A 27,758-nucleotide genomic window follows, 5' to 3' on the forward strand; every position below is an offset into this window, starting at 1 on the left:
AGAGAGAGAAAAGTCAGTTCAGTGAGAATAACAGGAACCAATCAATGCGATCATAAAGGGCATTCTCCGCTGCTGAATTGATTTTGATTTCTCTGACTTCCTTCTAAATGGAAACACTGACTGATTTTCCCAGTAAGAACTTGCAGGCCTTGAGTCCTTTTGTTATCTTTATTGATTTCATTCAAAAGTACTACACTAAAAATACTAAATAAGGAAACAAAAATGAACAAGAGGTTGCCCACTTCAATCTTACCTTGAGTTTTGCTAGAAATAGGTATGAATGTAACACTGAAATCTGATTTCTGAGTCCTCTTCTGTTATGTTTTAACTTCACTTTCAACATGAAAATGCCAGTGACCACACATGGAACACACAACGTACCCCACGAAGAAAACAAAGTTCCCTTCTTTAGCCAGTCAGTCTGTGTGGCTGAACTGAGATCTGAGTCCCCTCCCCAGTCCATCCCACCCGCCCCTTCCCAAATACTGAGCTTTTCTGCATCTAATGTTTTCATTAGGAAACTGGGCGCAACCAAGTCAACAAGGGAAGGACTGGAGAGCAAGAGAGTGAACGCAAGGGAGAGAGGAAGAGTTGTGGAGGAGACGAAAGCTTCTTTGTTCAGCCTGGTTCTGAATAGGAGATCAGGGGTCTCTCTCTCCCTCTCTCTTTCTCTCACCCTCTGTTTCATTCGTTTCTCGCAACACACTCTTCATTCTTTGTCACCAGCTGCTCACCAGGTTTCACCATGACCCGCCCCTCCGCCTCCTCAATTGGACTCATCTTCCTTCTGATTGGCTACGCTGCAGCAGGTAAGGGCCATAGCTGGGTGGGGTCGGGAGGGTAGAGGGGTCACAGGTCAGACAAGAAGGGCCAGAGGATACACAGCTGGGAAATTCGGCTGAGCACATCAGTGTTGAAGGTGTGCTGATTTATACAACGGGTGATTTATGGCTCAATGCAGGGGAAACACGTTTTCTGATGCTGATTGTTTCTACTTCATACATTATGTCTTATTTACGCACGGTACAATACATTTTATATTCTTCACAGTTGTGTGTAAGTGTGTGTCAATGATGGCTGGATGAACACACATGAAGCTGAGCTGACGTAATGGATGTACATACACATATTATGAGTCTGTGTGTGTTCAGTGATTGCCAGCACATCTGTTACTAATTTCACTGCTGCTCTGGCTACACTTAATCCAACAGTCTGTCAGCATAGTTTCAAACAATCATTCTTTCCTTCGTCCATTATTTTCTTCTACATACTTCTAACCAGTGTGTTTATCTTTGTGTACCAGTTTTAAGAAAGTCCAGTGGAAATTCACAAAAATGTGGGCCAATCCTCCAGAGCCAAATCTGTGAGTGACGGCCTCGAGTGTGAATTACACTGACTTCATACTGCAAGAACAGCCAACTGCAGGAAGCACACAGCAGAAACACTCACCTTACGCAACAAGCAAGCACACGCACACATAAACCCACAGAGCATTTGATCTCATATATCATCTTGAAAGCTTTATATTACTTTAAATTTTAGATATAAAAATAAGTAAACATGTGTGGAATAACAGTTTAAAAGATTTTTCATGGTTTGAGGTCCACAATCTGAGGAAAGGGCAACAAATGGCACTCTATTGGTGTCAAAAAAGTTGTATGTGAGTCAAAAAATGTTAACTTGCAATGGGAATACTAATTTGTTGCTTGCTAAATGTACAGTTAACGCTTGATGTTGAAGCACTTAAACAGCTGATTCTTCAGTTGAATTGTAAGCAATGAAAGCAGTGGAAATGTCGGAGAGTTTGAGATGAAAGCAGTTGCGATATCAGTGGGCTTGTAAGCCCTGAAAGTCATTGAAATGTCAGTTGAACTATAATCGCTGGAGATGGTGTGCATGTGCATTTCAAGCAGTTGAAGTTGTAGTTGCCATGTTAATACATCAGCTAAAATGTGTGTTGAGGCGTGAGAGCTGAAAGAAATTGGTCTGTCAGCTGAAAGTAAAAATTTGTTGAAGTGTCAGTTGAGCTGTGTTCACTGACGTCAGGTAAAATGGAAAAAAAAAACACACAAAAGGAACAAAAAGCAGCTGAATTATCAGTTGAGGATGATACACTTAAGTGTGTGCATTTAAGTGGCAGGGTGAAAGAAGCTGTCTCAGGGCACATTTGCTGTTGCGCCGGCTGGTATGCAGCACACACATCTTAGCACAGGATTTTATTCTTCATTGATCCTGCATGTAAACCGCCTTAACGTTTTTCTTGTGCATCTGTCACGCAGGAACTTGGTTTGTGTGAACACTGTTGTTGTGACTGACTGACTCCATTTTGCACTCTGCTGAACTCCCTCTCTTCCGTGGAGAGCCATGTCAGTGCACAAACCCACAGAGCTAGAAAAAAACTGCACATACACACACACACACACACACACACACACACACACCTTTGACCTCGGGTGGTGTCAATGAGTTGGATCATTATATCTGTGTTTGCTTTTCCTGCGGTGTGCTTGGAGTGCAGGGCGTTGCTATGTGATTTCTCAATCTCCTGGAACAGTTAAAAAAAGTATTCATATGAGATGAACAAAAGCAAAAGCCATGACAAAACAAGAACCAATGCCTTCTCGCTGTTTGGTAACAGAGACTGGTGATAATATAACTATATCTCAGCCAGCTATTTTGCATCGGCCACATTAATCGGATCTGTACTTTATTGTATACAACACAGATGCTTCTTACTTTTCGTAACAGCATTCATCGGGAACATCAGCGTGTAGCTCTCTGTTGCAAGTTTTCCCCTCCTAAAGAGCAGGCTGGGCTGTTTACACACTGATCACACAAACACACACTGACACTTAGATGATAGCACAGCTGTGGTTTGGGGGGATTTTTTTTGCTGATCTGGAAACCAGCAGCACATTCTATCACAACTGAACATTGTGGTTGAATTTCAACAAAAAACAGCACTTTTATAACTTCTACCTCCGTATTCTGTGTAGGACATTTTCATGTCCTTGGCAGACTGCTTATATTTCATCTGTCAACCAAAGCAGGACAAATTTGCCAAATCTTCATGCCCCTGAGTGAGTTCAACACATCCTCCATCATGGAGAACACACCAGGGCAGACATCTGCTTTGTGCGCTCACTGAGAAAATCAGATGAGCTGTACCTTCAATCTGTCCATCGCTCTAGCTTGGCCCCTTTCCTGCATGTACTGAACCTGGCACCCCTCCATTGGGCGTAATGGAGCTTGTAAGATTTTTCCACGTGATATCTCTGTAACATCAAGGCAGCCTGATGCTAATGCACGGCTGTACATGAGTAGATAATGTGCAGAATAAGATACAGGAATCATTTCTGGTGGACTCGGCTGGCACAGTCTTTATTGCTTAGGGAAGAAAAGATTTTAAGGGTCAGTGGTAGAGCGAATGACATGTTAGGATGGATTCTGTTTGCAGTGTGAGATCAGCAGATAAACAATCCCTGTATCTACCCCTGCGTCAACAAAATATGAAGAAAAATGACATTAAATGGAGGCAAACAAATACATTTTGTCTTCATTTTGTTTTGTTGATGCCAGATGTGAATATAGTGAGATGAACAGCTGTAGCTGCTGCTGAAGAGCCAAGGAGACGGAAACCTGAACAAAGTCTGTGTTTATTTGACAGTAGACTGAATGCCTTGTGTTTTTTCCCCTAAAATTTATTTCCAAAAGTGCGTACATGTGAAGCTCAGTTTTCCAATAAGGATGGTAAATCACCTTAGAGAGGACACAATGAGCAATACAAAGTTATGAAATGCTGGGAAAATGTATGATTCCAATTTTTAACCCAGAAAGCTCAAAGGTTGAACAATCTCAAGGGTCCAACTGTGATTAGCTGTTAAAATGGGTATTTTTTTTACCAGAGATAAACAGTAAAAGTTTTTACATCTGGAAAGAGCTTTAAGTATTTTGGCTCACTGGAAGGTACCAGCTCTCGTCTGGCTGTAATAGAAACGTTAAGATGGGACCTAAAGTATTTTTATAAGGAATGAGCTCCACACTATATTTTTTCAGAAGAAAAGGTGAAAGTATATCCCTGTTTGGTCATTGGCTAATAGCCATGCCATGGTATGAGGAGAATTGTATTGACCAAACCCACTCTGCACAGGCAACCTAACAACACCTTAGTGTCATTAATGTTCAGTAACAACACACACTCTCAGGCATTAGCAGGCCGCATACACTCCAAATGTTTCATCTGAATAACAGCAGCAGCACCGCTGCCAGCCTCAGTAAATGAATGAGAAGTTCACTCATTTATAGAGTATAAATACTATCAATGGGAGCTTGGCCTGTAGCCACTAAGAAGGTGTTAGAAAATTGAAGCAGAGTCCTGCGAGAGAATGCAGGCTTCCCCTCAAACATGTCGGCTTCAAAGAGAAACAGATAATTGGAAACATAACTGTGAGGGGAAAACGGCAGGAACAATGTGGCCCTCCCCACTCTGAATTCACATCAAGAGCATTATGGTTTACCTCAGCATGCTGCACAGTTTTTATACTCATTTTAGACTCCACATGAAATGGTATTTGAGTTGGAAAGAGATTTTTTTTCTTATGTTTTCTAATGTTATGTTTAAGACTATATTAATTTGAAAGTTTTCAGTTGTTTACATCTCACAATTGCCCTCTATTATAGCACCAGTGATTCCGCTTGAAAGAATAGTTGGACATTTTGGGGAAAAAAACACTTCAGTCTTGCTGAGAAGATTGATACCGCTCTCATGCCTGTGCTGAATATGAAGCCACAGCCAGCTGCCCGTTAGCTTAGCTTAGCATCAAGAGGGGAAACGGGACAGTTAGCCTGGCTCTGTTCAAATGTAACAAAATCAGAATACCTCGTTTTCGTCTTGACTCATTGATGCAAATTTGACAACTGGACCTTTTGTGCAGTCCAATTTATTCGCCTGCAGACAGTCAGTGCACCACCTAGGGCTGAACGATTTTGGAAAATAATCTAATTGATATTTTTTACCAATATTGCAATTGCGGTTTAATATGCGATTAATTTTTAAGCTCTTTACCTCCTGTATTATTCAAAACGGACAAGCAGTAAATCAGTGTATAGTATGACCAACACAATATTAGATAGATTGAACATCCATTGTTCTTACTTGTGAGTCAGCCCTGTGTTGTGTGATGCATGAATTATTATTATTATGAGCAATGGTGGAGAAGAATTATCAAATTTTAATAATGTAACCGCAGTTCCCCCGCAGCCTCCGATGCTGGTGAGTAGGGCACCGGCAGTAACTCTGGACAGACTGGGCCTCTTTCGGACTTTAGTTTGAAACACCGTTTCACAGATATTTCCTGAGCTGACTGGTGGCTGTGTGTGACGCAGGCGCCGATCGCCACAATACGCTTACCTTACTACCCTATGCTTACTACACGTCTTTCTATTGTGTATTTCTCCTGTCAGTCAAAGCGGTGGGTGGTCCTACGATTTCACCTACCAACACCAAGTTACCAGAGGTGGCGGGTGATACTTTCATTCCCTGTGTGACGCTAAACTTTCTATAGTGTCATCTTCTGTCAAGCATAGGGCCATTGTACAAAAACATGTCAAGGTACAGGTTAACATGCGAAGTTGATGCTTAGTCTGCAGACTGCTTTACTCTTGGGTGTCATGTGACCAGAGTGTAATCGCAGCCTTGGCGATTAGAAAATCTCGTCATATCGCGATAATATCGCAAATGCAATTAGCCTAATCGTTCAGCCCTAGCATCACCTGTACAAATGTTAGCTGAAAGCAAGCTGTCAACAAGGCACCAGAACTCCAGTTCTTTATGTCACATCACAGGTCCAGCAAGTCAGTCCTCATAGACTACCATGTTAAAATGCCCAACTTTATAGCATTGTACAAAAAATGGTTTTGGTCTTTATAGCTATAGTAAACTTAGATTAATAAACTTACCCGTTTAAATTGTATTTATGCTTTAGAGCATGGTTGCTTTGAAACACAGATGAATCACAGGTGATTTCTCCCTTTATCTAATCAAGCTGTGCACTAATCAGCTGTTGGCTGTATCTTCATGGTTAATGTCTAGACATAGGAGTGTTTTTGATCTTTTCATTTAACATCGGCAGCAATGTAAGCATATTTGTCAAACTATTCCTTTAACATCTAATATTACAGTTTATTACTCCTTTAGTAGGCAATCAGGTTTGTTTGGTGTGTGAAATATGTTATGTGTTTAAATGCATTGCTGTCTTCATTAGGTTGAACTTCATATCTTCATATCTGTCATTGAAAAAAATGCTCCTTTTGAAATGGTTGATAAAGCATATGATCCGCTTTGTTATGGTTTCAAAATGCTTGTTTGCTGTTAGAAACTTAGATCACACACATATGCGTCTTTTCTGTTTTCAGGACCTGAGCCTGACCTGCGGCCTCGAGCGGTGCGTTCAAGTGCCTGTCAGGAGCACAAAACCCTTCATGACCGCATGGATATAGTGGAGAAGGTGCTTTTTCCAAACCAACCTCACATTCAGCCCTCAGTGGTTTAATACCATGAGGATTCTGGATGTTGTTACCGTGGTGCTGTCAACTACATTATTAAATGTTAGCTTTCTCTCCATCTAGGCTGCCCAAACAATGCTCAGCATTTCCTTTCTAGGCTAACATGTTGACAAAGCTGTGGCCACATCCACAGTCACTTACTGTGCAAATCACCATGATTTATCCTATTTTTCCAAATCGCTGATGACTCACTCAAAGTCTCATCTCATCTGACAAACCCCACACTTACTTTGACTTTACCTTACTAGCTGTTTTGGGCAACTGTTTTATTCATATGAATAAGTGATTGCATTATTCATGAGTGATGATTCTATTATTCATACTACAACTTATTAATGTATTATTCATAAGTCAACCACACAACGATGTCTTTCTGCCTCCTGCAGAAAGTGGAGGACACAGTTGAGAAGTTGGAAGTTGAGCTGGCTGCCCTCCTGGATGCCATTGAAGCTCCGAGCTGGCGCCCCCTCTTGGACAATCCAGGAAAGACAGTGGTCGATATCCTGGAAGACCCAGGGCAGAGGGGCCAGTAGTAAACATCCATGGAAGAGGGACTCAAGAAGACTCTTGAATTCAGACATTGTAGGATTAAATTGGTTTCCATGACTCAAATTTTTTTAAACAATTTTTTAAAACTGCGTATATGCACTTCATCTGTATATCAAAATGATTTTTTTTAACTTAAGAGGAGGCACAAGGCCAAGCTTGTCTGCATTTTTTACTCTTACTAATCCAGTGATAGATTTCAGTCCTAGATTCTTCCCCCTGCAGTCAATCGTGGCACAGCTCATGTTTACAATGCTATTCAAAGAGATGCAGTCACTTTGGATGTCTCGGCTCAGTCCATTTATACCCCTGCTCTTCATTGCCCTCTGCTGTCTGCAGACAAACTGTGCCTTTAATGCTGTACTTGAGTGGAAGTGACAAAGACGAAGAGACACCAAATAACTGGAAGGAGATTTATTTCTTTATCAAAGCAGTTAAAGCAGCATTTTTTTAAACACATGGAGCAGTTTTAGTTGGTAGTTCAGTAACAAGGCTTTTTCACTGATTCCCCGTAAAAATCCTGCAGCACAAGAACATTATGCAAAATAGGATCACAAGAAGGAGAAGAGTGGCATAAATCCCATGACCTTCTTGATTTGTTTTCTCAACAGGGCACTGAGTTTCAAACCGTATCCACAGAGTTAAGACATCTACAGTATGGTATGACTCGAGAGCATCCATCAAAAAAACAGTTGAATAGGAGACATGCTGTTGCTGGTGAAACACTAACACAATGGCTTTTTTGAAACACCTAATGGCATTCTGAACGTTAACATGTTAGGAGGGTTTGCACACATGGCCCAATTACGAATGATCACTGATATCAAGGAAATGCCACAACTGTAGATTAGCATTGTAACTTAAGCTACACTTAAATTAACTGTCAAAATCAGTCATTATCCATTTACAAATGATTAACATTACACACCCAGTTCAGGCCTATGTTGATTCTGATAGTGTGTAGACGGATGTAATGAATTTAATAAATAACTGACCTTTCTTTTCCACAAATGGAGACATTCAGTGTTTTAATAATGCAGCAAATTCTGTGTCAGGGTGAAGTGAAAACCTGCCCCAATTCCAAATATTCTTCCTCTGCTGCACAGACAATAACGCAACACTTAACCCACAACGGAGCATCACACACAACTGTTTACCTCATTCCACTCATCCAGCAAGGGTACGAGCCTGTATACTGTACTTGACCAAAGCATTAAGACAATCTACAGGATGCCAAAAGGTACTGCATATCATCTAAAAGTATCATGCCGTCCATATAACACTGGAATTATACAATTTTGTACAGTTTAAGGTTCACAAAACTCACTGTCCAGAAACATTAATGCAGACCAGTTATACTCAGATTTGGACTGTGTCTATAGTCATGTGAGCGCTGAGGTATGCTAGTGCCAAAAGCTTGTGCATGCACAAATCAGCCAGTAAGGCTCAAGCTCCAGGCTTTGGCAAAAACAAGCTTATACTGTAAAAGGTACATGCAAAGAAGCACAGGGCTTGAGACTGTTAAGTTCATCATATATTTTGGCAGACTTGTTAGATGCCACTTTACATCCCTTTAAAGAAGCTCCTTAATCTATTCATTATGTGTAGTTTAATGAAATAGTTCAACATTAAAGGAAATACGCTTATTTACTTTCTTTCTGAGGGTGAGGGTGACTGATAACGCTCCCACGCCTTTGTGCTTAGTATAAAGCTGCAGCTAGGAGGCAATAAGCCTAGCTTAGCATAAAGACTGGAAACAGCCAGGAGAAGATGAGGGGCACATGGCCGACAGAGCCAAGCTAGGACTGTTGCTAGCAAGCTAATCTGCTAGCATGTTTACTGGCAGCCCACCACCATTGGCTGACTGTAGGAAAATTATTACCACTGTTGGGCAAGTTATTTGAAATGTAAGCAATTATTAATTTCATATTACTGATTCAATAAAATAATTCACCAATTACTCAACAGCAATAAAGTGGTAAGTTACATTACTTGTTACTGTTAAAGCACAGTTAAAGGAGCCTTCCAACAACTCCAGACCAACACATCAAATATTCTCTATTTAACACCTGCAGAAATAGCAAATGAGACAGTACTGACCATCAACAGGTGCCTTGCAGAACAGTTGATTCCTGAATGTGGATTTACCAGTGGCTAACTAGTAATCAAGCCAGCTAAGAGCACACAACATGTTGATAAGACAACTTTGGAATTTAAGACGTTCACCTCTTTTGGTAGAGGCTAACTGCTTCACCACACTATCTAACTTATGTAGGCTTCTGAAGGCATTCTTAACTAGTTTTCAAAACAGTTTAACAATACGTGTAGGCCAGCTAGTGAGAACAGCAAGTTAATATAGCCTACTGATGCCTTTCGCTGCCTGCGTCTTTCATGTGACTAGCATTTTGCGTCATTTAGTCTCCTGAAGGTCAGCATCCACCTACCACAGGTCTAAAGCTGACAAACAAATACTCTGTATCTCATCTACAAATCCAAACTGTAATTTGTGGTTTAAGAGGAATACCTTGACGAACAATACTTTTTCCATCCACCCAAGGACTTCTGTTTGTGAATGGATTAAACACACAAGAGTTAATTAGAAAGCTTCAGGTGGTGCTGGTAAGTGTATTTTTGAACTTTGGACAGAAAACCAGGCTAACTGCTTTCCTCTGCTTCAGTTCCTCTTGGGCCCCAGCTCTGTACTTAACGCACAAACATGGAGTGGTGGTCAGTCTCTCATTTAATCCTTGTAAAGACAGCAAATTGGTGTTTTTCCCAAAATGTCAAACTATTACTTTAAGCCCACCCTCCATCTGAAATAGATACTTTATACATAATCACAATATGATTGTATAAATGATAGCATTTTCACTTGCAGAAGGAACACTGACTTAATGTTATACTGGGAAAAAGAGAGACATACACTCACACACTCAAAGTTCCTTAGAAATGGTTATGCAAATGGTAGAAAAGCTTTGGCATATTTTGCCTACAAGTTGTGCCTGCACACTTGGAAAGAAGAGCAGAATGAAGCAGCACTAAGCTTCATAGAGCTCTTCCTTTAGTTTATATGTCGAGTTCAGAGTCCCACATAAAACTGTGGTGAGTTTAATTACCTACATTGTTTGCTATTTACATGGTTTTCATGTTATTAGGCCTTAGGGTTTTAAGGTGGACCTTTGCTACATGTTCCCAGGTGTTCAGACTGAGATTAATGGTGCCACCTTATATGTATTTCTATCACTATGACAGTAATAGACTAGCTCATCTATACGATTTGAAGTACCAACAGGGCACAGCTACACATTTAAGTACAGCCCCAAAACAAGCTCTACAGGGAGATGATCTTTATACTAACCAAGCACTTAAAAAGATTATGATGTCTAATGAAGTAGAGCTTTCTAATTGATTCTTAAAAGATGGGATTGGGGATTGGTGTCTATTCCCTAGAGCAGAGTTTCTGAATGCTCCTTGAATCAGAGCATGGTGCAAAATGGGCTAAAATACTACATCTTGGTAACCATTACAGACACAGTGACAAGTAAAACCTTTCATTCTGATTGCTGTACTGATTTCCCATAAATTACAGTACCTTATCGTCCTAAAAAAAGCCTGGAAAAAGAACAGTTAGCTAACACTTAAATATGAAAATCAAACTAGCATTCGGACCTATAATGCATCCATGGCAACAATGTGATTAATGAATACTGATAATAATCAACAGGCACCGCTTCAAACAGATTTACAACATGAAATCAGCCGACTGAAATCAGCCATGAACACTAACTGTAAATGTTTCTCGGAGAGGTGTTTTAACAGAAGGAAGGTGCTACAGGAGAAAATGAAAAACAATTGTTCTGAATTAGGGCACACCTTACATGAAAGAGGCTGAGGGGAAGAGCGAAGACAAGGCAATAACATAAACTGAGTGCCTGTGCACGCTGAATAATTCAGTCGTTCCCATCAGAATTTGAACAGAAAGGCTGAGAGGGGAGGCGTCTACACCAAAACCACCAACCCCCCTAAAACCATGGACTACTATTACTTGGGATGTCATCATGCATGTGGAGCTTTCTGCTCATGAACAACACCTCCTAGTAAGTGATACCTTATTTGTCATGCTATACTGTAACATTGCATAGAAGTTAGAGTTTACTCTAGGGGCAGATTGGTAAAGTAGGTGGGGACTCTCTGGAAATCTGCTTCATTCATGCCTTACCGGAAGGATGCTACAGAAAAAAAAAAGGAGGGGCGATGATGGGAGCCATTTTGGGTCCTGCTGTGCGTCAAGGTGCCCTGCTGTGTGTTTCCTCCGCTCCTTGCTACAACAGAGGAGAGAGGTGAGGATGTATCTATTGGCATGGCACAAACACTGCAGTGGCCAGAGAGACCTGCGATCGTCTCTGTGAGGCGCTAGCAGCTGCCGGGGGAGGAGCAGACCGAGCCGCACATGCTCAGTTTGGAGGAGGACTCAGGCTCCGGCTCGGGATCAGGATCAGGATCTGGTTCTGGCTCAGGTGCGTCATCATCGGTGGCCCCTGCTTCGGCCTCTCCGTCCCCGTCTCCACTGGCATCATCGCCCCCGGCCTCTGACTGACCCTCCTCCTGACGCCTTTTCAACCTGAGACAGAAGGACAAACCGACGTAGAAACACATACATTATTATAGAACGTGCATTAATATGTACAGTATATGCATACGTGCACATATGTAAAGCTCTTAATCTGATTCTAATTTGAACCTTAAACCACTCCTGGCAAACTGTTTTTCTGAGTATGTTCCTTATTTTTCTAATCTTGCCAGCAGATTTGGTCCTCAGGAAAGTAGTAGAATTAAACACAAGCAGAATGAAATAGCTAGTAGTTTAATGTAATGACTGGCCTAGAGTCTACTATATAGTGCTCGTCTCTGCTCTGCATAATTCTAGATGTTATGTCCTCCATTATAAATAGAAGTAGATTGCCATTAATTAGAGCAATAGGATATAAAAAGACATTTCCCAAACAGAAGGATTTCAGTAACGCTGCAGTGGCAGGACCTGGTCAATAATAAATGAAGCAATAATTTAGAGCAGAACTGAACCAATATTTCTCCCTTACATTGCAGAAAGGACACATATTCAATGATATATGGACCTCAGTCTTTACTTATAATGTAGTGTTTATATTTTACTGACATATACAAAACATTAGATGCATTGTATTTAACCACAGCAGGGTTGGTTCTTAAAAACCTTCTGTTACCTAGGATTTAGGCTATGGCTTTCCTACACCCGTAACTTTATCAAGATACACTGATTGCTCTACGGTTTTGTTTTACGGTGGATATCACTTAGTGCCTCTTCACATACTGGAGCTGATTCTTAACTTTCCTTATCTCCTGACGGTGTTCCCTCGGTGATAGCTCCACATTCATCCATGCTTTAGTCCCAGTCATGGTTCAAATGTTCCAGCTCCAAGAACATTTCCGAAAAAATGTTTGCTATTTGTTTGTGAAGTTTAATTGGCAGTGGCAAGTCGCATTTTGATTGCCTTTGCATACTGCATGTATTTTACTTACTTATAAAACAGTTACATATGTTGATTTCTTGTATACTAACTTCAGAAAACAGTATACTATCAAGATATACTATAGTAAATACTTTATACAATTAGTGTGCAGTATGGAATTGGGACTAAGTAATGGTCATCCTGTGTGATGTGGGCACCTTTGGTTTTACCAAAACTGTTGGTTTGCATGTACGATTGTCTGAAAAGTTGTTTCCTGACCTTTTTCACCTATTAGAGATGTTGCTGCATTATGAGATCTTTTTACATTTGAGGGAAATGGTAGCAAATAAGTACCAAGTTCCAATATTAATGCAATGAGACAATAATATTATGGTCCTAACCTTGTTCTTTTGTTGAATGTGAATTTTAGGTGCATTTTTGTTATATTTTGCTTTTTGCATTTGGTGCAGCAGGATGGTAAGTTTCTCTCTGTGTTGGTGCATCACTGTTGAATAACATCAGAAAAATTTGCCCATGTTGTAGATGGTCTGCTGCTCTTGTGTTCTCTTACTTCTCGCGGTTGAAGATCATAAACTCTTGCTGCACCACTTCAAGGCACTCCTGTAGGTAGTCATTCTCCTGCAGGCAAAACATCATCTACATCAGCATCACCTTCCACATCAACCTCGTTATCGTTATTAAGAAGCGCGGAGGGAATTTTACGTCAAGTTGAATCATGTCAACTGCATGGCCTCTGAGGTGAAAATGTCTTTTTCCTCATTTCCTTTTTCTCCTCCCTTGCTCTTTTTAAACAAATCATGAATTGTTTGTGAGCCCTCCTCAAATTGGATGTTTGGCCCGAGACAAAAATAGGAGCTCATATTTCCTAAAGCACTTGAGGCCATGACAACACCAGCGAAGGCTTCATAATTTAATAATCTTGGTAATAACGCAGTATGAGCACACACAAGCAAGCACACACACATACAGACACAAAGTCTCATAACCCTTCTATTGTTAGAGGTACACACTCCTTGCACACGCTGATCAGTGCTGATAACACACACACAGGACGAACGTTAATAACACTGATGTCACGATGACTGTCTGACGGGAACAGACTGTTTCTAATAAATACAGAGGGGATATCTCCTGTCTGTGGTAAATCATTTCTTAATCAAATGTAACAAGGTAGAAGAGACATAGAGACTCCAGGGCTGTAAATACAATATGATCCTGATTTCAGCACACATAGGAAACATCAGGTGGCGTCCAGGCTTTATCATGTGTTAATTGTATTTACTTTGTTTTAGAACTTTGATTGGTATACTGTACTGTAATATGCATTTCCCCATTGTTCAGATTGGAACAAATAGTTTCCACCGACCATTATTTTCAGTATCAATTAATCATTAAGAGTTTAAAATGTTTTGTGCTTGATCAGTAACTTAAAGCACTGGTTCTCGAACTTTTTCACATCAAGGACCTCTAAACTGACCGACTGAATTAGACCACAGACCCCCGTTTGATAAGTTTTTGTCCCAGGGTGCCCCATCTGATAGGATTTTAGCTTTTAGATGTTTGATTAAAGAAAGTGTATGAAACCCATGACCGAAATAGCCACACATTCTGTCACTGTGTTACATCTAGATGGAATTACTGTAAAAAAAAAAAAGAAAAGAAAAGAAAAGAAAAAAGACCTAGCAGCTAGGACCCCTGGGTGCCCTGAGACACCACTTTGAGAACCACAGACTTAAAGGAATAGTTCCACATTTTTGGAAATAAGCTTATTTGCTCACTTGCTTTAGATAGATGAGAAGATAAATATCACTCTCACATCTTTAAGGTAAATATGTAGCTGGAGCTGCGTTAGTTTAGTTTAGCATAAAGACTTTAAACAGCTTTAAAGCTCACCAATTCCTACATGGTGTCTCATCATCCCTTTACCCTAAGTATGTAAATGACAATTTACCATTTTTTCATGAGCCACATTTCAAAACAGATATGAGAGTGGTATTGATCTTCTAATCTAACTCTAAGCAAGAAAGCAAAAGTCTTTTCCAAAAATGTTGTACTATTCCTTAAATTTCAAAATCCTTTTGTTTTGGTATAATCTTTTTGGTGGTATAATATCCTGCTGTAATAGACTGCACCATCAGTCATCAGTCATCAGTATAGAGAGATTATTGCTTGTTTGGGAATATGTATGATCTCAAAAGATACAACAAATCAGCATACTTACAGGATGCCTGCAGCTAGCATGCTTGTACAGTAAGTCTCTCTTTATGTTCACTAGCACAGTGTTATTCATTTATCTGCTGAGCAGAGAACAGACATAATTCACAGCTGAGAAAAAAACAAAAGATGCTGGGATTTGGCTCACCTCCAATCTAAAAATATACAGTTTTGATGGGAACTGACAGACCGGAGACCAAGGTAAACCTGAGCTGCATTGTTATCCAAGACTGGCCTGCCTCTTCATGTGTGCAGTATATAGGAGTAATACTCCTATGTGGTTATAATTTGCTCAGACACATGGACTATAACTCCAATCTGATCTGCACAAGTCTTCAAAGATCAAATTAACAGGGAAACAGCACATCATCGTATAAAGGAAAATAACCCTTACAAATGTGAAAAAGAATAAAGGATAAAAACAGCCCCTTCGATCATCATAGGAATAAAGGCCTTTAAACAGATGCAATGACATTGTGAATTCCACCTTCATCCTCAGTTACTAAATCATCCTCCTCAACAGAACATAATGCTTTTAATGCAGTTGAGTATTTTATCTCTTGTATCTAATACTAAAGTATGAAAAATGGAGCAGATTATTAGTTTATTTGAGAAACGTGAGCATCTCTTCTTAAAACACTTACATAAATGTACACACAAATTGCCTCACTCCTGCAGTGTTGGTTTTTAAGATGGCATTTTTTGTGTTTCTAGAATACTCCCTACCTTATTTGCAACTTGCTTTTTTATTGACTGTCTGGTTACATTTTTTAAACATTTTTCTCTGTTCTTTGTTCATACAATGTATTTTGAAATTATGCAGTATTAAACCAAATACCAAAATGTATTGAGCTCAGCGGCATTATAAGGAGGCACTGTTATTATATCCAAAAAACTACATAACCAGCAGCCCTCTGGATGATTTATCAGCCTATGCAGAGGACGACACACTCACAGACTGAGAATCCTTGCTGTTGTCCCGAGACCGGTTCTTGGCCAGCCTCTTCTTCTTCTTGTGAAGCGGGCGCGACTCCAGGATCATCTCCTCCAGCTCAAAGGTGGGGTCGCAGTGGAGGCGACCTTTCTGTAGGAGGGAGGTGCAGACGTGATAAATAGAAATACAAACACTTATTATAAATCAGCTGAGACTCAAAGCCTGCACTCAAAGAGTGCACAAATGCATAGTGCACACTGAAGTGAACAGGTGCACTGAATAACACAGATGAATGCACACACATGCACACAGTAATGTAATGTAAGTCCATGTGTACACACACTATGGTGAAATTGCTGCATTCAGTTTCCTTTGCATTATTTAGATGCTCATTATGATCAGCAAACGTGTGCCTATGCATGCTTTTAAGTGTTTATTATATGTATGTATGTATGTGTATGTATGTATGTATGTGTGTGTGTGTGTGTTTGTGTGTGCGTCTGTGTTGTTAATATCTGATCGCTTCACACTAACATTAGGAACAAATCCGGCCTCCATCTTCTTCTCGAACACGGCATCCCAGTTGACATCAGCGAGGTAGGGAGATGTCTGCATGTCAGACAGGCTGGAGAAACGATGCTCTGGGTTCACTGTCAGTAGCTGGAAGGAAGGGACAGACACACGAACACACACACACATATACACACACACACACACACACACACACACACACACAGGAAAGTCACCTACATGTCACCTTCTGAGTAGCAATATCACCATCACAACTTCTCTCCTCACTCACAGCCAGGTTCTTCTCTCTGGGAGGTAAAATAACCTCAACATATCCTGGGTGAAAAATAGAAATCAATTTGTGCCTTTTTATTGTGCAGCAGATTGAAAGACCAGTTCACAAAAAAAGATGTGTAGCCAGTGTGTGTGTATACACACATTAAGACTCAACAACTGCTACTAAATTTAGCTAGCCAGCTAGCTTTTAGTTGGCTTCTGTTAGCTAGGGCATCAACAATGTGAAAATAATTAAATACAGTATACACAATTAATAACATCTCCTTTAATTTAGCTTAACTATGCATGTCAGTTACCTAGCCAGCTAACTATCTAGACTGTGAACCTGGATTCCAACTATTATTAATAAGTCAAAGTTAGCAGTGTTAGCTAGCTCACATACATGCTTGCTCCTGTTGGCTAGAACTACCGCAGAGATAGACTTTATGTCTTTTTTATCTTCACAGAGTTGTGTGTCTTTCTCAAAGGAACATCTTCAGAATAAAAACAGTGTCAAGATAACCAGTTAGTTTAGGGTGACCAGATGAGAACGGGTGAAATTCGGGACGGGGGGGAGTGGCTACCGGTACATTGAGTGTCAATGAACATTAACACACGTGAAAATCAAAACACAATGCTTAAATTAATTATTTTTGTGCATGAAGTCACCTGTCAGTTATTAGGAAAAATACAACTGTGGATATGTAGGTAAGTCATGATCTTTTACTTAATTTATTTATTTATTTTATTCATGTCAGCAGCGCAGTGTGACATCTGTCTGCGCAACGCGTGTGTCAGATCCCAGCCAGTTAGCCAGCTACTTAGATAGCATGAGCAGCTTTTTGTGTACTGTGTTTATTTGCAGTAGCAGCAAGCGGTTTGATTCAAAATTACTCAGGCATTTTTGTTGTCAGGAGCTGATAGGATTTACATTTTGTAGCAGTTGTTGAGCTAGCTCGCTTGACAATAATGAAAAGTAACATAAAATAAAACGTCACATGCATTAAATGTGTCACTGAGAATAATTCCATTATGACAATAAAAAACAGACCTGAAAAATTAATTAAATAATAAGTCCAGTCCAGTAAAACCCTGTGACTAGAAAAGCATTTCATAGTGAGCTGAATAATTTATATATTAATTTACTTATCTTATACAATTTGATTTAATATCTTTATAATTGCCACCAAACTTCAACAGGAATACCAGATTAATGCAAGCTCTTACTGATATAGTAACCAAAAGGGGGCACTGTTCATCAAATCAGCCACTAGTCTGGTTTGAATCAAAATTGTTGCACCCGATCAAGACAAATGAACGCCACACGAGTGGAATCACTTATTCTAAAGAGGAAATAAAACTTGGTGCTAATACTGTTGTGTTTTTATGGAATACCATCTGCTTCGTTTCCCTCCTCAGGGTGAACACTGGAAGTGCTAATGGGATGTGGCTTTAGTTGTCATGTTAACTCGCCTCCTTTGCTTTATTTTCTTCCTTTGGTCACAGGTTGATTCAGTTTTCTCCCGCAGGGCCGGTTGACTCAATGGAGTCCAGACATGGTAATCGATCAGCAGCAGAGCGGAAGAGACCAACGCTCCGTCCAGAACACTCAGACACACAACACATGCACGCACTCATGCGCACACTTGGACTCTGCCAAAAAAATATCCTTCTTAACAAGCCACGGTTTTTCATACTCACTCGAAAATCTAAATGACTAAAGAAATACTGAAAGAAGGGATGAGATCATTTGCTTCCAGCACAGTTCACTTGGTCAGATGACAACATGTTGACATAAAGCAGAATCAGGCAGATTATTATTACAGACACTGAGTCTTATTTAAGAAAATGTTGAGCAGATGTATATCCATGTGATGCAAATGATCTCATCCAACTGGCGGATTTTCACTTATTAGTAAAGAACATTTCGAACTTCAATATGAAGTTAAATTACTTGTCATGATGAATATTATAAGCAGCAATACCCTGGTTCACACACACACACACACACACACACACACACACACACAGTCTCTTCTCTCACCCACTTGCTCTGTTTCTGTGCTTCCATCCCTTAGATTCCCATCTGTCGTTTTTCTTCTCCTTTGCCCTGAGGGTCTCGGCTCATCCTCCCTCCCTCCAGCTCTAGCCCCCCTACAATACCTGCATCCTCTGTTCCTGGGGCTTCAGTGCTTTTTTACCTCAGTATATAATAGCACCTCTATAACCCTGCTCTGCTTCCCACCTGCTCCTCTTCCAGAGGGGTCAAAGCTCAATTAACTTTACTCTTTAAAATCATTAAATCAGAATATACTGCAATTTGCGTTTACAATATATATATCATATATATTTACAGTATGCTCAGGTTTTAACAAGCCACATATATGATTCTGCGTAACATTTTATTTATCATCAATTAATCTGCAGATTATTTTCTTGTTTAATACATTTGTTTATAAAATGTCACAAACCTGTGATAAATGATCTTTGCAATTTCCTGAAGTCCAATGTGATGTTTTGAAATTGCCAGTATTAACTATTACACAAGACTACGCAAAGCAACAAATCCTCACAGATGACAAGTTGGAAGTAGATAAAGTGCCAAGGATCTTTGCTCGTTTCAGCTGTGAAAAAGATTTTTATGATATTTGGGATATATAGGAAGAGATCAGTTTAGCCACCTAATGACATGAGGGTGCTGCAGTTAACTGAAAGAAGTCAAAGCATCTGCACCATCAAAAGAAATTTAAACAAGATTATCATGAGTGAGTAAATAGAGACTGGTAGGGGCATGTCCATCTGTGTTCATTAAATGTTAGCAGTTCTTAATCTAAGAGACATCTGCTTAAATGAAGGAGATGAATGTAAATGATGCCCCATTGTGACCAGCTCACCTTCCTCAAGAGAGAAACCAGGTCCTTGGGCCAGGCTGGGCTGTACTGGACACTGACTGTACTGAAGAGCTGAATCAGCGACTCCACTGAGTTACTGGCATGGATCTCATAGGGCCTCTGGAATGGAAACAGGATCACAAAAAGATACAAAATAGAAACATGAGAAAGAGTGAATGAATAGAGGGAACATAAAAACTCAAATTCCCATCATGCCTTACCCAGCCACGTAGCACTTCGAAGACTGTCACCCCTAGTGACCACCAGTCTACTTCAAAGGCGTAGCCCGTCCCTCCACTCACAAAAGACTGGAAGATCTCTGGGGCTGAAAGCACAAACAGAGAATCACTTCTGCAGCAGTTTTTCAAACCGCTGCCTGTACAAGCGGTTAGACTGCAAACAGTTTACTGTGTCACAGTAACCAGACTGTTATTTTAAATGTAACATATCTCCATTCTCCTAGGCCAACAGAGTACAACAACTTTTTCCGTATAACCTTGTTTTTGCCAAGTAAGGATATTTATTTCCACAAAGCAATCAGACCCCCCCCCCGCTCCATGGTTGCAATGCAGCTGCTAAGCAAAGTTACCCATGTAGGGCTTTGTTCCAGCTAAGGCCGTGGCTCTCTCTCCATCCTTTATTATCGTTGCTATGTTGAAGTCAGTCAGGTGAGCGTGACCTGAGAAGAAGCAATCACAAAATCCATCTAAACAAAATCAATCCAAAATTGGGTAAATGCGTGTCTCTGATCACATACAAAGGAAACATTTCAAAGTATTTCTTTAAAAAATGAAACGGTGACAGCAAAATCTGACATTCCAGTAAACCTGATCCACGTGTATTAGTAGCTTGCAGGGTCATTTTTGTGTCCTATTTTGTCATGATGGACTCGATCTCACAGCTGTCTGTATACTCTGCACTCTGCACATAATAATGAAAACACAAGGTTTTGATTATTATGTACCTTCCACTTTTCCCTGATCTCACACTTAAAACATGACATGAAACATATACACTTACAGGTACTGTACTGCTACAGATACTCTATCAGAGCTTAAACTGAAAGGATGCTTTATGGACATCCAGGATGCATATGTAACCTTTATTTAATCAGGTAATCTCATTGATATCAAGATCTGTTTTGCAAGAAAACTTGATTACAGCGGAAGAAATCAGAACAGAGATAAGACACGCAGCCAATCACACACAAGCACAACATCACACATTTCTAAAAAGGTCCTAAATTAAAAGGGAAATTCATCCAATGGGATGAGATGAAGAATTATTAAAGCCTTTATCTTCCCAATCAGTATTTACTGGTGGGGTATGAATAGTTAGCCTGGCCTGGGATCTGCTCTAATGAACAGTAATTTAAAATCTGAGATGAGATGTGGTATACTGAGGCAGCTATAAACAAAAATGTCGCAGTGATGGTGATTCGGAAATTATATAGTGGTTAACTGCATTAAGTTGGTGGAATGTGTACGGATAGAAGAAAATGGATAAAACACATTAGCATGATGTAAAAGTTTAAGGTTCTGCAGACTGTAATCTAGATGGATTGAGGTGGTCAAGAGCCCTGTGCATAACAGACTGAATGGGCCGAGCACAGAACCTGGTACCCCCTTGGTTATTAAAAGGAAGGCTGGTATGGGACCAAGAGTACTGTACAGCTCGCCTGTGTACTATCAGACAAATATGAAGCATGAAACCACTTCTGATGAAAAAATCTGAATGTTTTTTTCTCTTCCTCATCATGTAGGCTAAAATAAATGCTGAGTATTATTTACCCCCAACTGCTGCACACACACACACACACACACACACACACACACACCGATACACAAAGCAAACACCCTTACCTTGCTCATCCAACAGGATGTTGTCTGGCTTGACATCTCTAAAGGGAACAATAACAGAAAAAAAAAACCTTAATACAGAAGAGCAACCCTAATCTAAACAAGTAAACATTGCAAACATTTGTCTGGTTTCCATCCAAATGTAGTGCAAATTTTAACCAAATTAAAATGCGTATCCATTCACTACTATAATTCAAATATTACCAGTTGGCCCCATCAAGACACAGGTGGTGGTGCCAATTCTCCAGTCACTTGCCATTAAACCATTTCAGAATAAGAGGGTGCATGACGTAATTGAAAGGAAAATTTACATGGCATTTATGTTTGTTTAATGTAATTTTGAGGAACATTGGGAGTCTCCTTATCACTCCACATAGTTGTCGCATTTTGGTTTTATCGGTATATCAACTTTTCCACCAAGCATTAAAACTTTGTAATATTTTGCCTTTTTTTTTATTTCCAATGTTTTCACTCAGTTTTGTTTACGCTTAAGTTGTTATTTCTATTGAAAATGGGCATAAAATAGGTGGATGGAAATACACTTCTTCTTCACAATTCTCAGTTAAATCACAAACACACTGTCATATAGTTTGTCGTATAGTTTGTGGTCAGATGGGAAAGACTGAGATTAGATGTGTGCAGTATGTGTGGATGTGAAAGTCTGTAGGAGGTGTTTGTAGGCTGATGTATGTGTGAATTCTATGTTGGTACAACATGTTAAGCTTGCGTATGTGTGTGTGTGTCAGTGAGAGAAAGAGGGAGAAAATTCCCATTCCCTGCATATCAAATGTTGCCAGAGCCTATGAGAACACAACAATCAGCGATCCCCCTGGAGGATCCCGCAGATTTGTCTGCACGTGCTTATTACACTGGGCACCCACGCAACGGACACATTCAGGCACATCGACATTTCCTCCAAGCCCTCCACAGCCAATTAACGGAGTGCACACAGCTCATTTAATTATGCCACATGTCACACTGGTGTGGAGAATGCGCGCGGTCAGCAGAGAGCATCTACACTTCCCATAGGATGCATTTGTTCGCTGTGGCTATGCAATGCCAAGCTGATGCTAACATCTTCTGCCAAAACTCCTGAAGAGGAATGATGGAGGTGGTGGTGGGGCTCAGACTGATTCAGCAGTACAAGGATGCAGGGAAATACATACATGTTCACAGAAGGAATCCTGATACGAGTGCCAGCAACAGCATCACGCCATGTTGATTGATGTAAAAAAAATTCACTTGCCGTTGAATTCATTTTGCAGGAAGAACAGAAACCACCCTGAGATGAAACGGTACGTAAAGTGCAGGTGATCTGACAAGTTTTACTATGTTGAGTGTTTGATGAAGACGGATGAAGCAACCTGGTGGTCTGTGCAGCGAGGAAACAGAAAACAAAAGAGAGGAGAAGAGAAAGGAAAAAAGGACTCTCCACTATTACTTCCCTTCTTCTCATAGGACCAGTTTTACCTCCTTGGGCATGGTGGCAGATGACTGTTGCTAGGAGACCAGAGACCGTTCTTCCTTCAGTTGGTGCAACAAAATAATTGTATAGTATTCTCCTGTCAAAAACTTACAGGGTGGAACAAAATTGTAGCGCTGGGGACGGCCATGGATACCCAGGGATTGGATTACGGCTCTGCGAGCAGACACAATTGTGTCAAAGGCAGATACGGTTGTGATATCAAGGAGAGGGTGAAAAAACATTGGAGAAAAAAAAAGGAATGATAAGCAGCGTCTGTCACTTAGATGTATTTCTAATGGCAGTTCCGTAGTGAAATGTGGGAGAGATACATAAGGGACTCGTGGAAATTATGATACACACACAAACAGCTTTATGTAAATACACATATGTAGGTATACACTAGTAGAAAGACATGTACATATGCAGTATTGTATATGATGCCTAATGTGTATATTATTTATGTACTAATCCTTGCATCTTGCTTTCAATACAAGCAAGTTACATTTTGGTAAATACACGTCACTTCGCTTTCTCGTCAGATGAGAGAGTTGATACCATTAACTATCGATGAGCCTTGATGGAGTTTGCCGGGCGAGATTCCAGGAAGTTACTGCTCCTAGCTAGGAAATAGTTTTTACACATTTCAGGAGAAAATGACAGACTCTATATTCTCTTGGTAACTAGGACTCCCTTTTTCAAATGCAAAGGCGTGGTCACTGAGTACATTGCTAGAAACACACACACACACACACACACACACACAGAAACAATATATTGTTGTCTGAAGGCAGAAATGGAGCCCCAAAGAGGTTTTGAACAAGGTTCAAACTGTTTTTCAGCCATCTGTGGCCCTAAAACAGCAGTCTGCAGGGATCCATCTCTTTCACTTACTGGACTGCACAGACACATACCGCTGCTCTCAGCATATTTGGACAAAAAGCTGCGGACAGCGAGTCCACCCTAGTTGAAGATGATGGATAGTAACAATTACGGGAACACACAAGAGCTATCTTTATAGATATAAAGTAATGTAAATAAAAAGAGGTATGCCCAAATGCCTAGATAAGATAATACCTTCAGCCCCCACCAAGACTGAATGAAAACTGTACGAAAAACAGTGTGCTTGTGTAAGGCTCCTGCTGCTTGGGTGGTAGATATTTATGTGTATTTATACTTAGCAGCTTAAAATAGTGCAAAACAGTACAGATGCACAGATTGCAATTTTCGTGGCAGATTACAATTACCTATTTTATAATAGTCTGACACGCCGATTCTGATTTGGGCGGATTCCAGTTTTCTTTCTTTCTAAGAACTATAATTGACAGCATACACAAACATTTTTGTAACTATTCTTTAATGGAAAATTATTTCTTTATTAGGATCCATTATCACCAGCACAAGCATTGGCTATTCTTCCTGGGGTACTGTAGCGGTTGCTGGTATTTAGCCAGTCACTCAGTCTGATAAAATAAAACATATAATAAAACAATACCTATTAAATAACTTCTACATTTTCTCCAAAACTGCACCAGGTCACAGGACGTTCTCTCACTCAAACACATCTCAAAAAGTAAAAAGTGCTCCAGGTGAGGCTACTGGACAGAGCTTTTATTACTTTATACTACTTTATAAAGTATATTTTATTTGAAATTAACTCTACTTAATTCTCCACCTTATGGCTGATCAACCTAAAAACCGAGAGGTCATACTTTCCAAAATAAAAGCATGAGTAACCCTTTCTACTATCCTTTCTAGGGATCCGGGCACCTTGCACTCCTTTGGAAGAATAATGCAGTGTCATCTGACAGAACGTGGTTCTAACCACTGAGATCAAAGTCGAGCAGGAGAGATAGGCCACTAGGACATGATGAAGGTGGCTGTAAACTTACATTTTTCCACACCTGCCTAAAACATTTGCACTGTACTTTATACACTTCAATGGGTGTATCTGGGAGTTTAATGTGTCTGTCTCTCTCTGATCTGCTGTTCTGAAGATTGAATAAAACCCCATAAAACAAGACACCTGGTCCCACACTGGGAGTGTCATTGTATTTAATATTGAAGTCATTTCATTCTGTGTAAACTTAAACCTCAAGGACCTAAAAGAATCCACGCTACCGTGACTTTTGTCAGCAAAAAGATCAATAAGTCATCATTTTGGAGGAAATAACAATTGAATAAAAAAAAGGTGATGATTAGAATTGTTGGCATTCATGGTAAATTAAAATTAAAGCTGCATTATCAATATTTTTCATTTAACAATCAAATGATTTAATGTGAAAGCAGTTGATCATAGTAGCAAACTCACAGAGAATTATCACCTGAACCTACCGTTTCCCTCAGCTCTGCATAGAGTTTTACAAAGATTCAGGACGAGTAAAATAGTTTAGTGACCAGTGTGAGTTGTGGAAAAGGAATTGAAGTTAAGTTTTTGAAGTTAAGTTTGTTGAAAGTCAACCACGGAGAATAATTGTGTTAAAGTTGGATCAATAAATCTTGAAGAACTGAATTGAAAGATTTCCATGATTGCTTATTCCTTTGTGGTGAATCGCAAATCTCCTCCAAAAAGATGTCAGTAAGAAGTAAAAAAACGAGTAAAGAATCGGCTCAAACAAGTCACTGAACTCCACTAAAGACTAAAGAAGGGAGCCGAAGGAGCAGCCGGAGGCTCCATAAGTAAAATCAGCTGCTTAGCCACAAAAGCCTTTAATTGATATGATAGAATGCAGTGATTAATTTGTGAAGTGATGTAAATTGCAAATAAAAATGTACAGAGTGGTGTTATCAGAAGATGAAACAAACGGAAAGCTAAGCTTGTGGCGATAAACTTGCAACAGTGATGTACATGCCTGAGACCGCAGCCGATGCTGAAACATCCAAGCACTATGCAGGCGAAAGAAAAAAAAAAAAGAGGCTGTGTTTGGCTGTGAGCAAAACCATAAAAATAGTATTTTTTCCCCAATCTGGTTGCAAAAAGGATCAAATGCAGTACTTGTTTGACTGGAGAAGTTTCAATACTACTCGGTACTGGGCTGTTTTGGTCATACCTTAAAGGTATCAAGTACCGATACCCAGCTCTACTACCTGCACAGCACAAAGTAAACAACTAGCTGGTTAACATTGTCGGAGGAGATCTGATGGGAGGAAAAGAAAATGATGATCGAGTACCTATGGATGATGTGCTGGTTCTGCAGGTAGTCCAGCGCCAGTGTCATCTCACAGAGGTAGAGTTTGACAGCATCCTCGCTGAACTGGACGCTCTGCTGCAGGTGGTAGCGGAGATCTCCTCCCAGAAGGAGGTCCACCACCATGAACATGTCCTCCTCATCCTGGAATGAGTACCTGGGACAAGGGGGGAGGACACAGTGCTCACTCACTGTCCAGTGTGGAAAGAAAAAACATGCAATTCAAACTGCTTCAGCAGAGAAACAACAAACACATAAAGGGACTTGTATGCTCTTGCATGAAGAAGTACATTATATTACATTACATTACATTATGAGTTACATCTGCAGACACGCATGCATGTTTATAGAAACACAGGGGCACAAGCATGGTAGAAAGCCATATCTAAGTGCAACCACAGGAAAACATGCCCTATTTGTGCATCTCTGTCTTGTACCTACACTGTAAAAAAAATATGTACTTTGACAGTTTAATTCCTTTTTATTTCACAGATTTTTCCTGTATTTTTTAAATACATGAAAATATCAAAAAATTACAAAAATAAAATGTGAATGTAAAATAACATGAAAAACCTATAGCTGTGAATAACCATAACATTTCTGTTATCTTAAGGAAACTTTTGGGGTTTTTCACATAAACAAACTGTTACAATACATTCAGGAATTTCCCGTATTTTCACAAATATTATTTTTCTTATTTAAAAGAAAAAAGGGTTAAATTTAAGTTTAATACTGTAAAAACATTTCTTGTAAAAACAACTTGGTACAATTATTAGTAACAGTTAACTGTAACAAAAAACATTTGTTCTTGACATAGATTTTCTTGATAATTTACAAATATCTCCTTTAATTATGGATATTTGGAAAATAAAACTGTCAAAACAGTTTTGATCATTGAAAACAGCCATAATTACTGTAATTTCACAGCTTTTGACTTAGTTAGATTAACATAGTATATAATTGCCCCAAAGTGGTAAAATTACAATTATTGTTAAATTTAGTGGAGTTAAAAAAGAAAACTTCCTGTAAAATTACGGGTTTGTGATGAAAAATTCATTTTAATGCCATTTAACAGATACTTTGATTGAAGAGTCTTAGCAATAGAGCAATAGATGTATTATCAAAACCTAAAACAAACATATTTAAATCCTGTTTTTTCATAATTAAAAGGAAAAAATGTTCACATTTTCCATTAGAGTTATTAATCTATATATATCCATTTATTCTATAATAGAGACCAGAAACCCATTTTGAGTTATCTTGTACAAGGGTTATGGTAGGGTTGTGACAGTTTCTGACTTTCTTAAATTTACTTAATTTGAGGAAACTCAGACATTGACATCTACATTTATTCATTTAGCTGACGCATTTATCCAAAGCGATTTACAATTGAGGTCACACACCTCTGGAGCAACTAGGGGTTAAGTGTCTTGCTCAGGGACACAATGGTGGATGTGTCACAGTGGGGTATTGAACCCGGGTCTCTCACACTAAAGGCATGTGTCTTATCCATTGACCTTTTAAAGTACCACCACGATACAAATTCCCACATCTGATACTATTTATAGATTTATTCAGTTCCATGCTCGCAACAAATAAGCCACACAAGTCAAACATTTCAGTGTAAAGAATTGTTCTCCTGAAACAAAAGTAGTTTAGTTTTTATTTACCTGATTGATGACATTTTCAGATCTATTCATTATAAACCCATTTGGGTCAACATAAAGAATATTTTGGATACTGATAGAAACAACTCCAAGATTAAAGTGCAATCTGAATGTAAAATAATTGGAAAGTATTTCTT

The 27,758-nt window shown here is 39.6% G+C and overlaps 2 protein-coding genes across 5 annotated transcripts in view; one reads left to right on the forward strand and one right to left on the reverse strand.

Moving 5' to 3' along the window:
• The first annotated feature begins 543 nt into the window (after window positions 1–543).
• On the forward strand, window positions 544–8,121 carry LOC123983969 (placenta-specific protein 9-like). Its single transcript, XM_046070480.1, has 3 exons — window positions 544–809; window positions 6,415–6,506; window positions 6,951–8,121. The coding sequence occupies exons 1-3, from the start codon at window positions 746–748 to the stop codon at window positions 7,095–7,097; spliced, it is 303 nt and encodes a 100-aa protein (XP_045926436.1). The 5' UTR covers window positions 544–745; the 3' UTR covers window positions 7,098–8,121.
• LOC123983968 (serine/threonine-protein kinase 32C-like) overlaps window positions 7,510–27,758 on the reverse strand; it is an 81,569-nt gene continuing 61,320 nt past the window's right edge. For 3 of the 4 annotated variants that reach the window (XM_046070478.1, XM_046070477.1, XM_046070479.1), the window contains 9 exons: window positions 25,938–26,111; window positions 21,308–21,345; window positions 20,035–20,124; window positions 19,667–19,770; window positions 19,449–19,565; window positions 16,303–16,428; window positions 15,790–15,918; window positions 13,171–13,238; window positions 7,510–11,731 (listed from right to left, as the gene is read on the reverse strand). In XM_046070478.1, coding sequence (XP_045926434.1) covers window positions 11,524–11,731; window positions 13,171–13,238; window positions 15,790–15,918; window positions 16,303–16,428; window positions 19,449–19,565; window positions 19,667–19,770; window positions 20,035–20,124; window positions 21,308–21,345; window positions 25,938–26,111 — 1,054 coding nt within the window. In that variant the 3' untranslated portion in view covers window positions 7,510–11,523. Of the gene's footprint in view, window positions 11,732–13,170; window positions 13,239–15,789; window positions 15,919–16,302; window positions 16,429–19,448; window positions 19,566–19,666; window positions 19,771–20,034; window positions 20,125–20,272; window positions 20,367–21,307; window positions 21,346–25,937; window positions 26,112–27,758 lie in introns of those variants that run through there. The other variant, XR_006828336.1, reaches the window with a different exon arrangement.

The sequence above is a fragment of the Micropterus dolomieu genome, linkage group LG15 (genome assembly GCF_021292245.1).
Source record: "Micropterus dolomieu isolate WLL.071019.BEF.003 ecotype Adirondacks linkage group LG15, ASM2129224v1, whole genome shotgun sequence".
NCBI lineage: Eukaryota > Metazoa > Chordata > Actinopteri > Centrarchiformes > Centrarchidae > Micropterus > Micropterus dolomieu.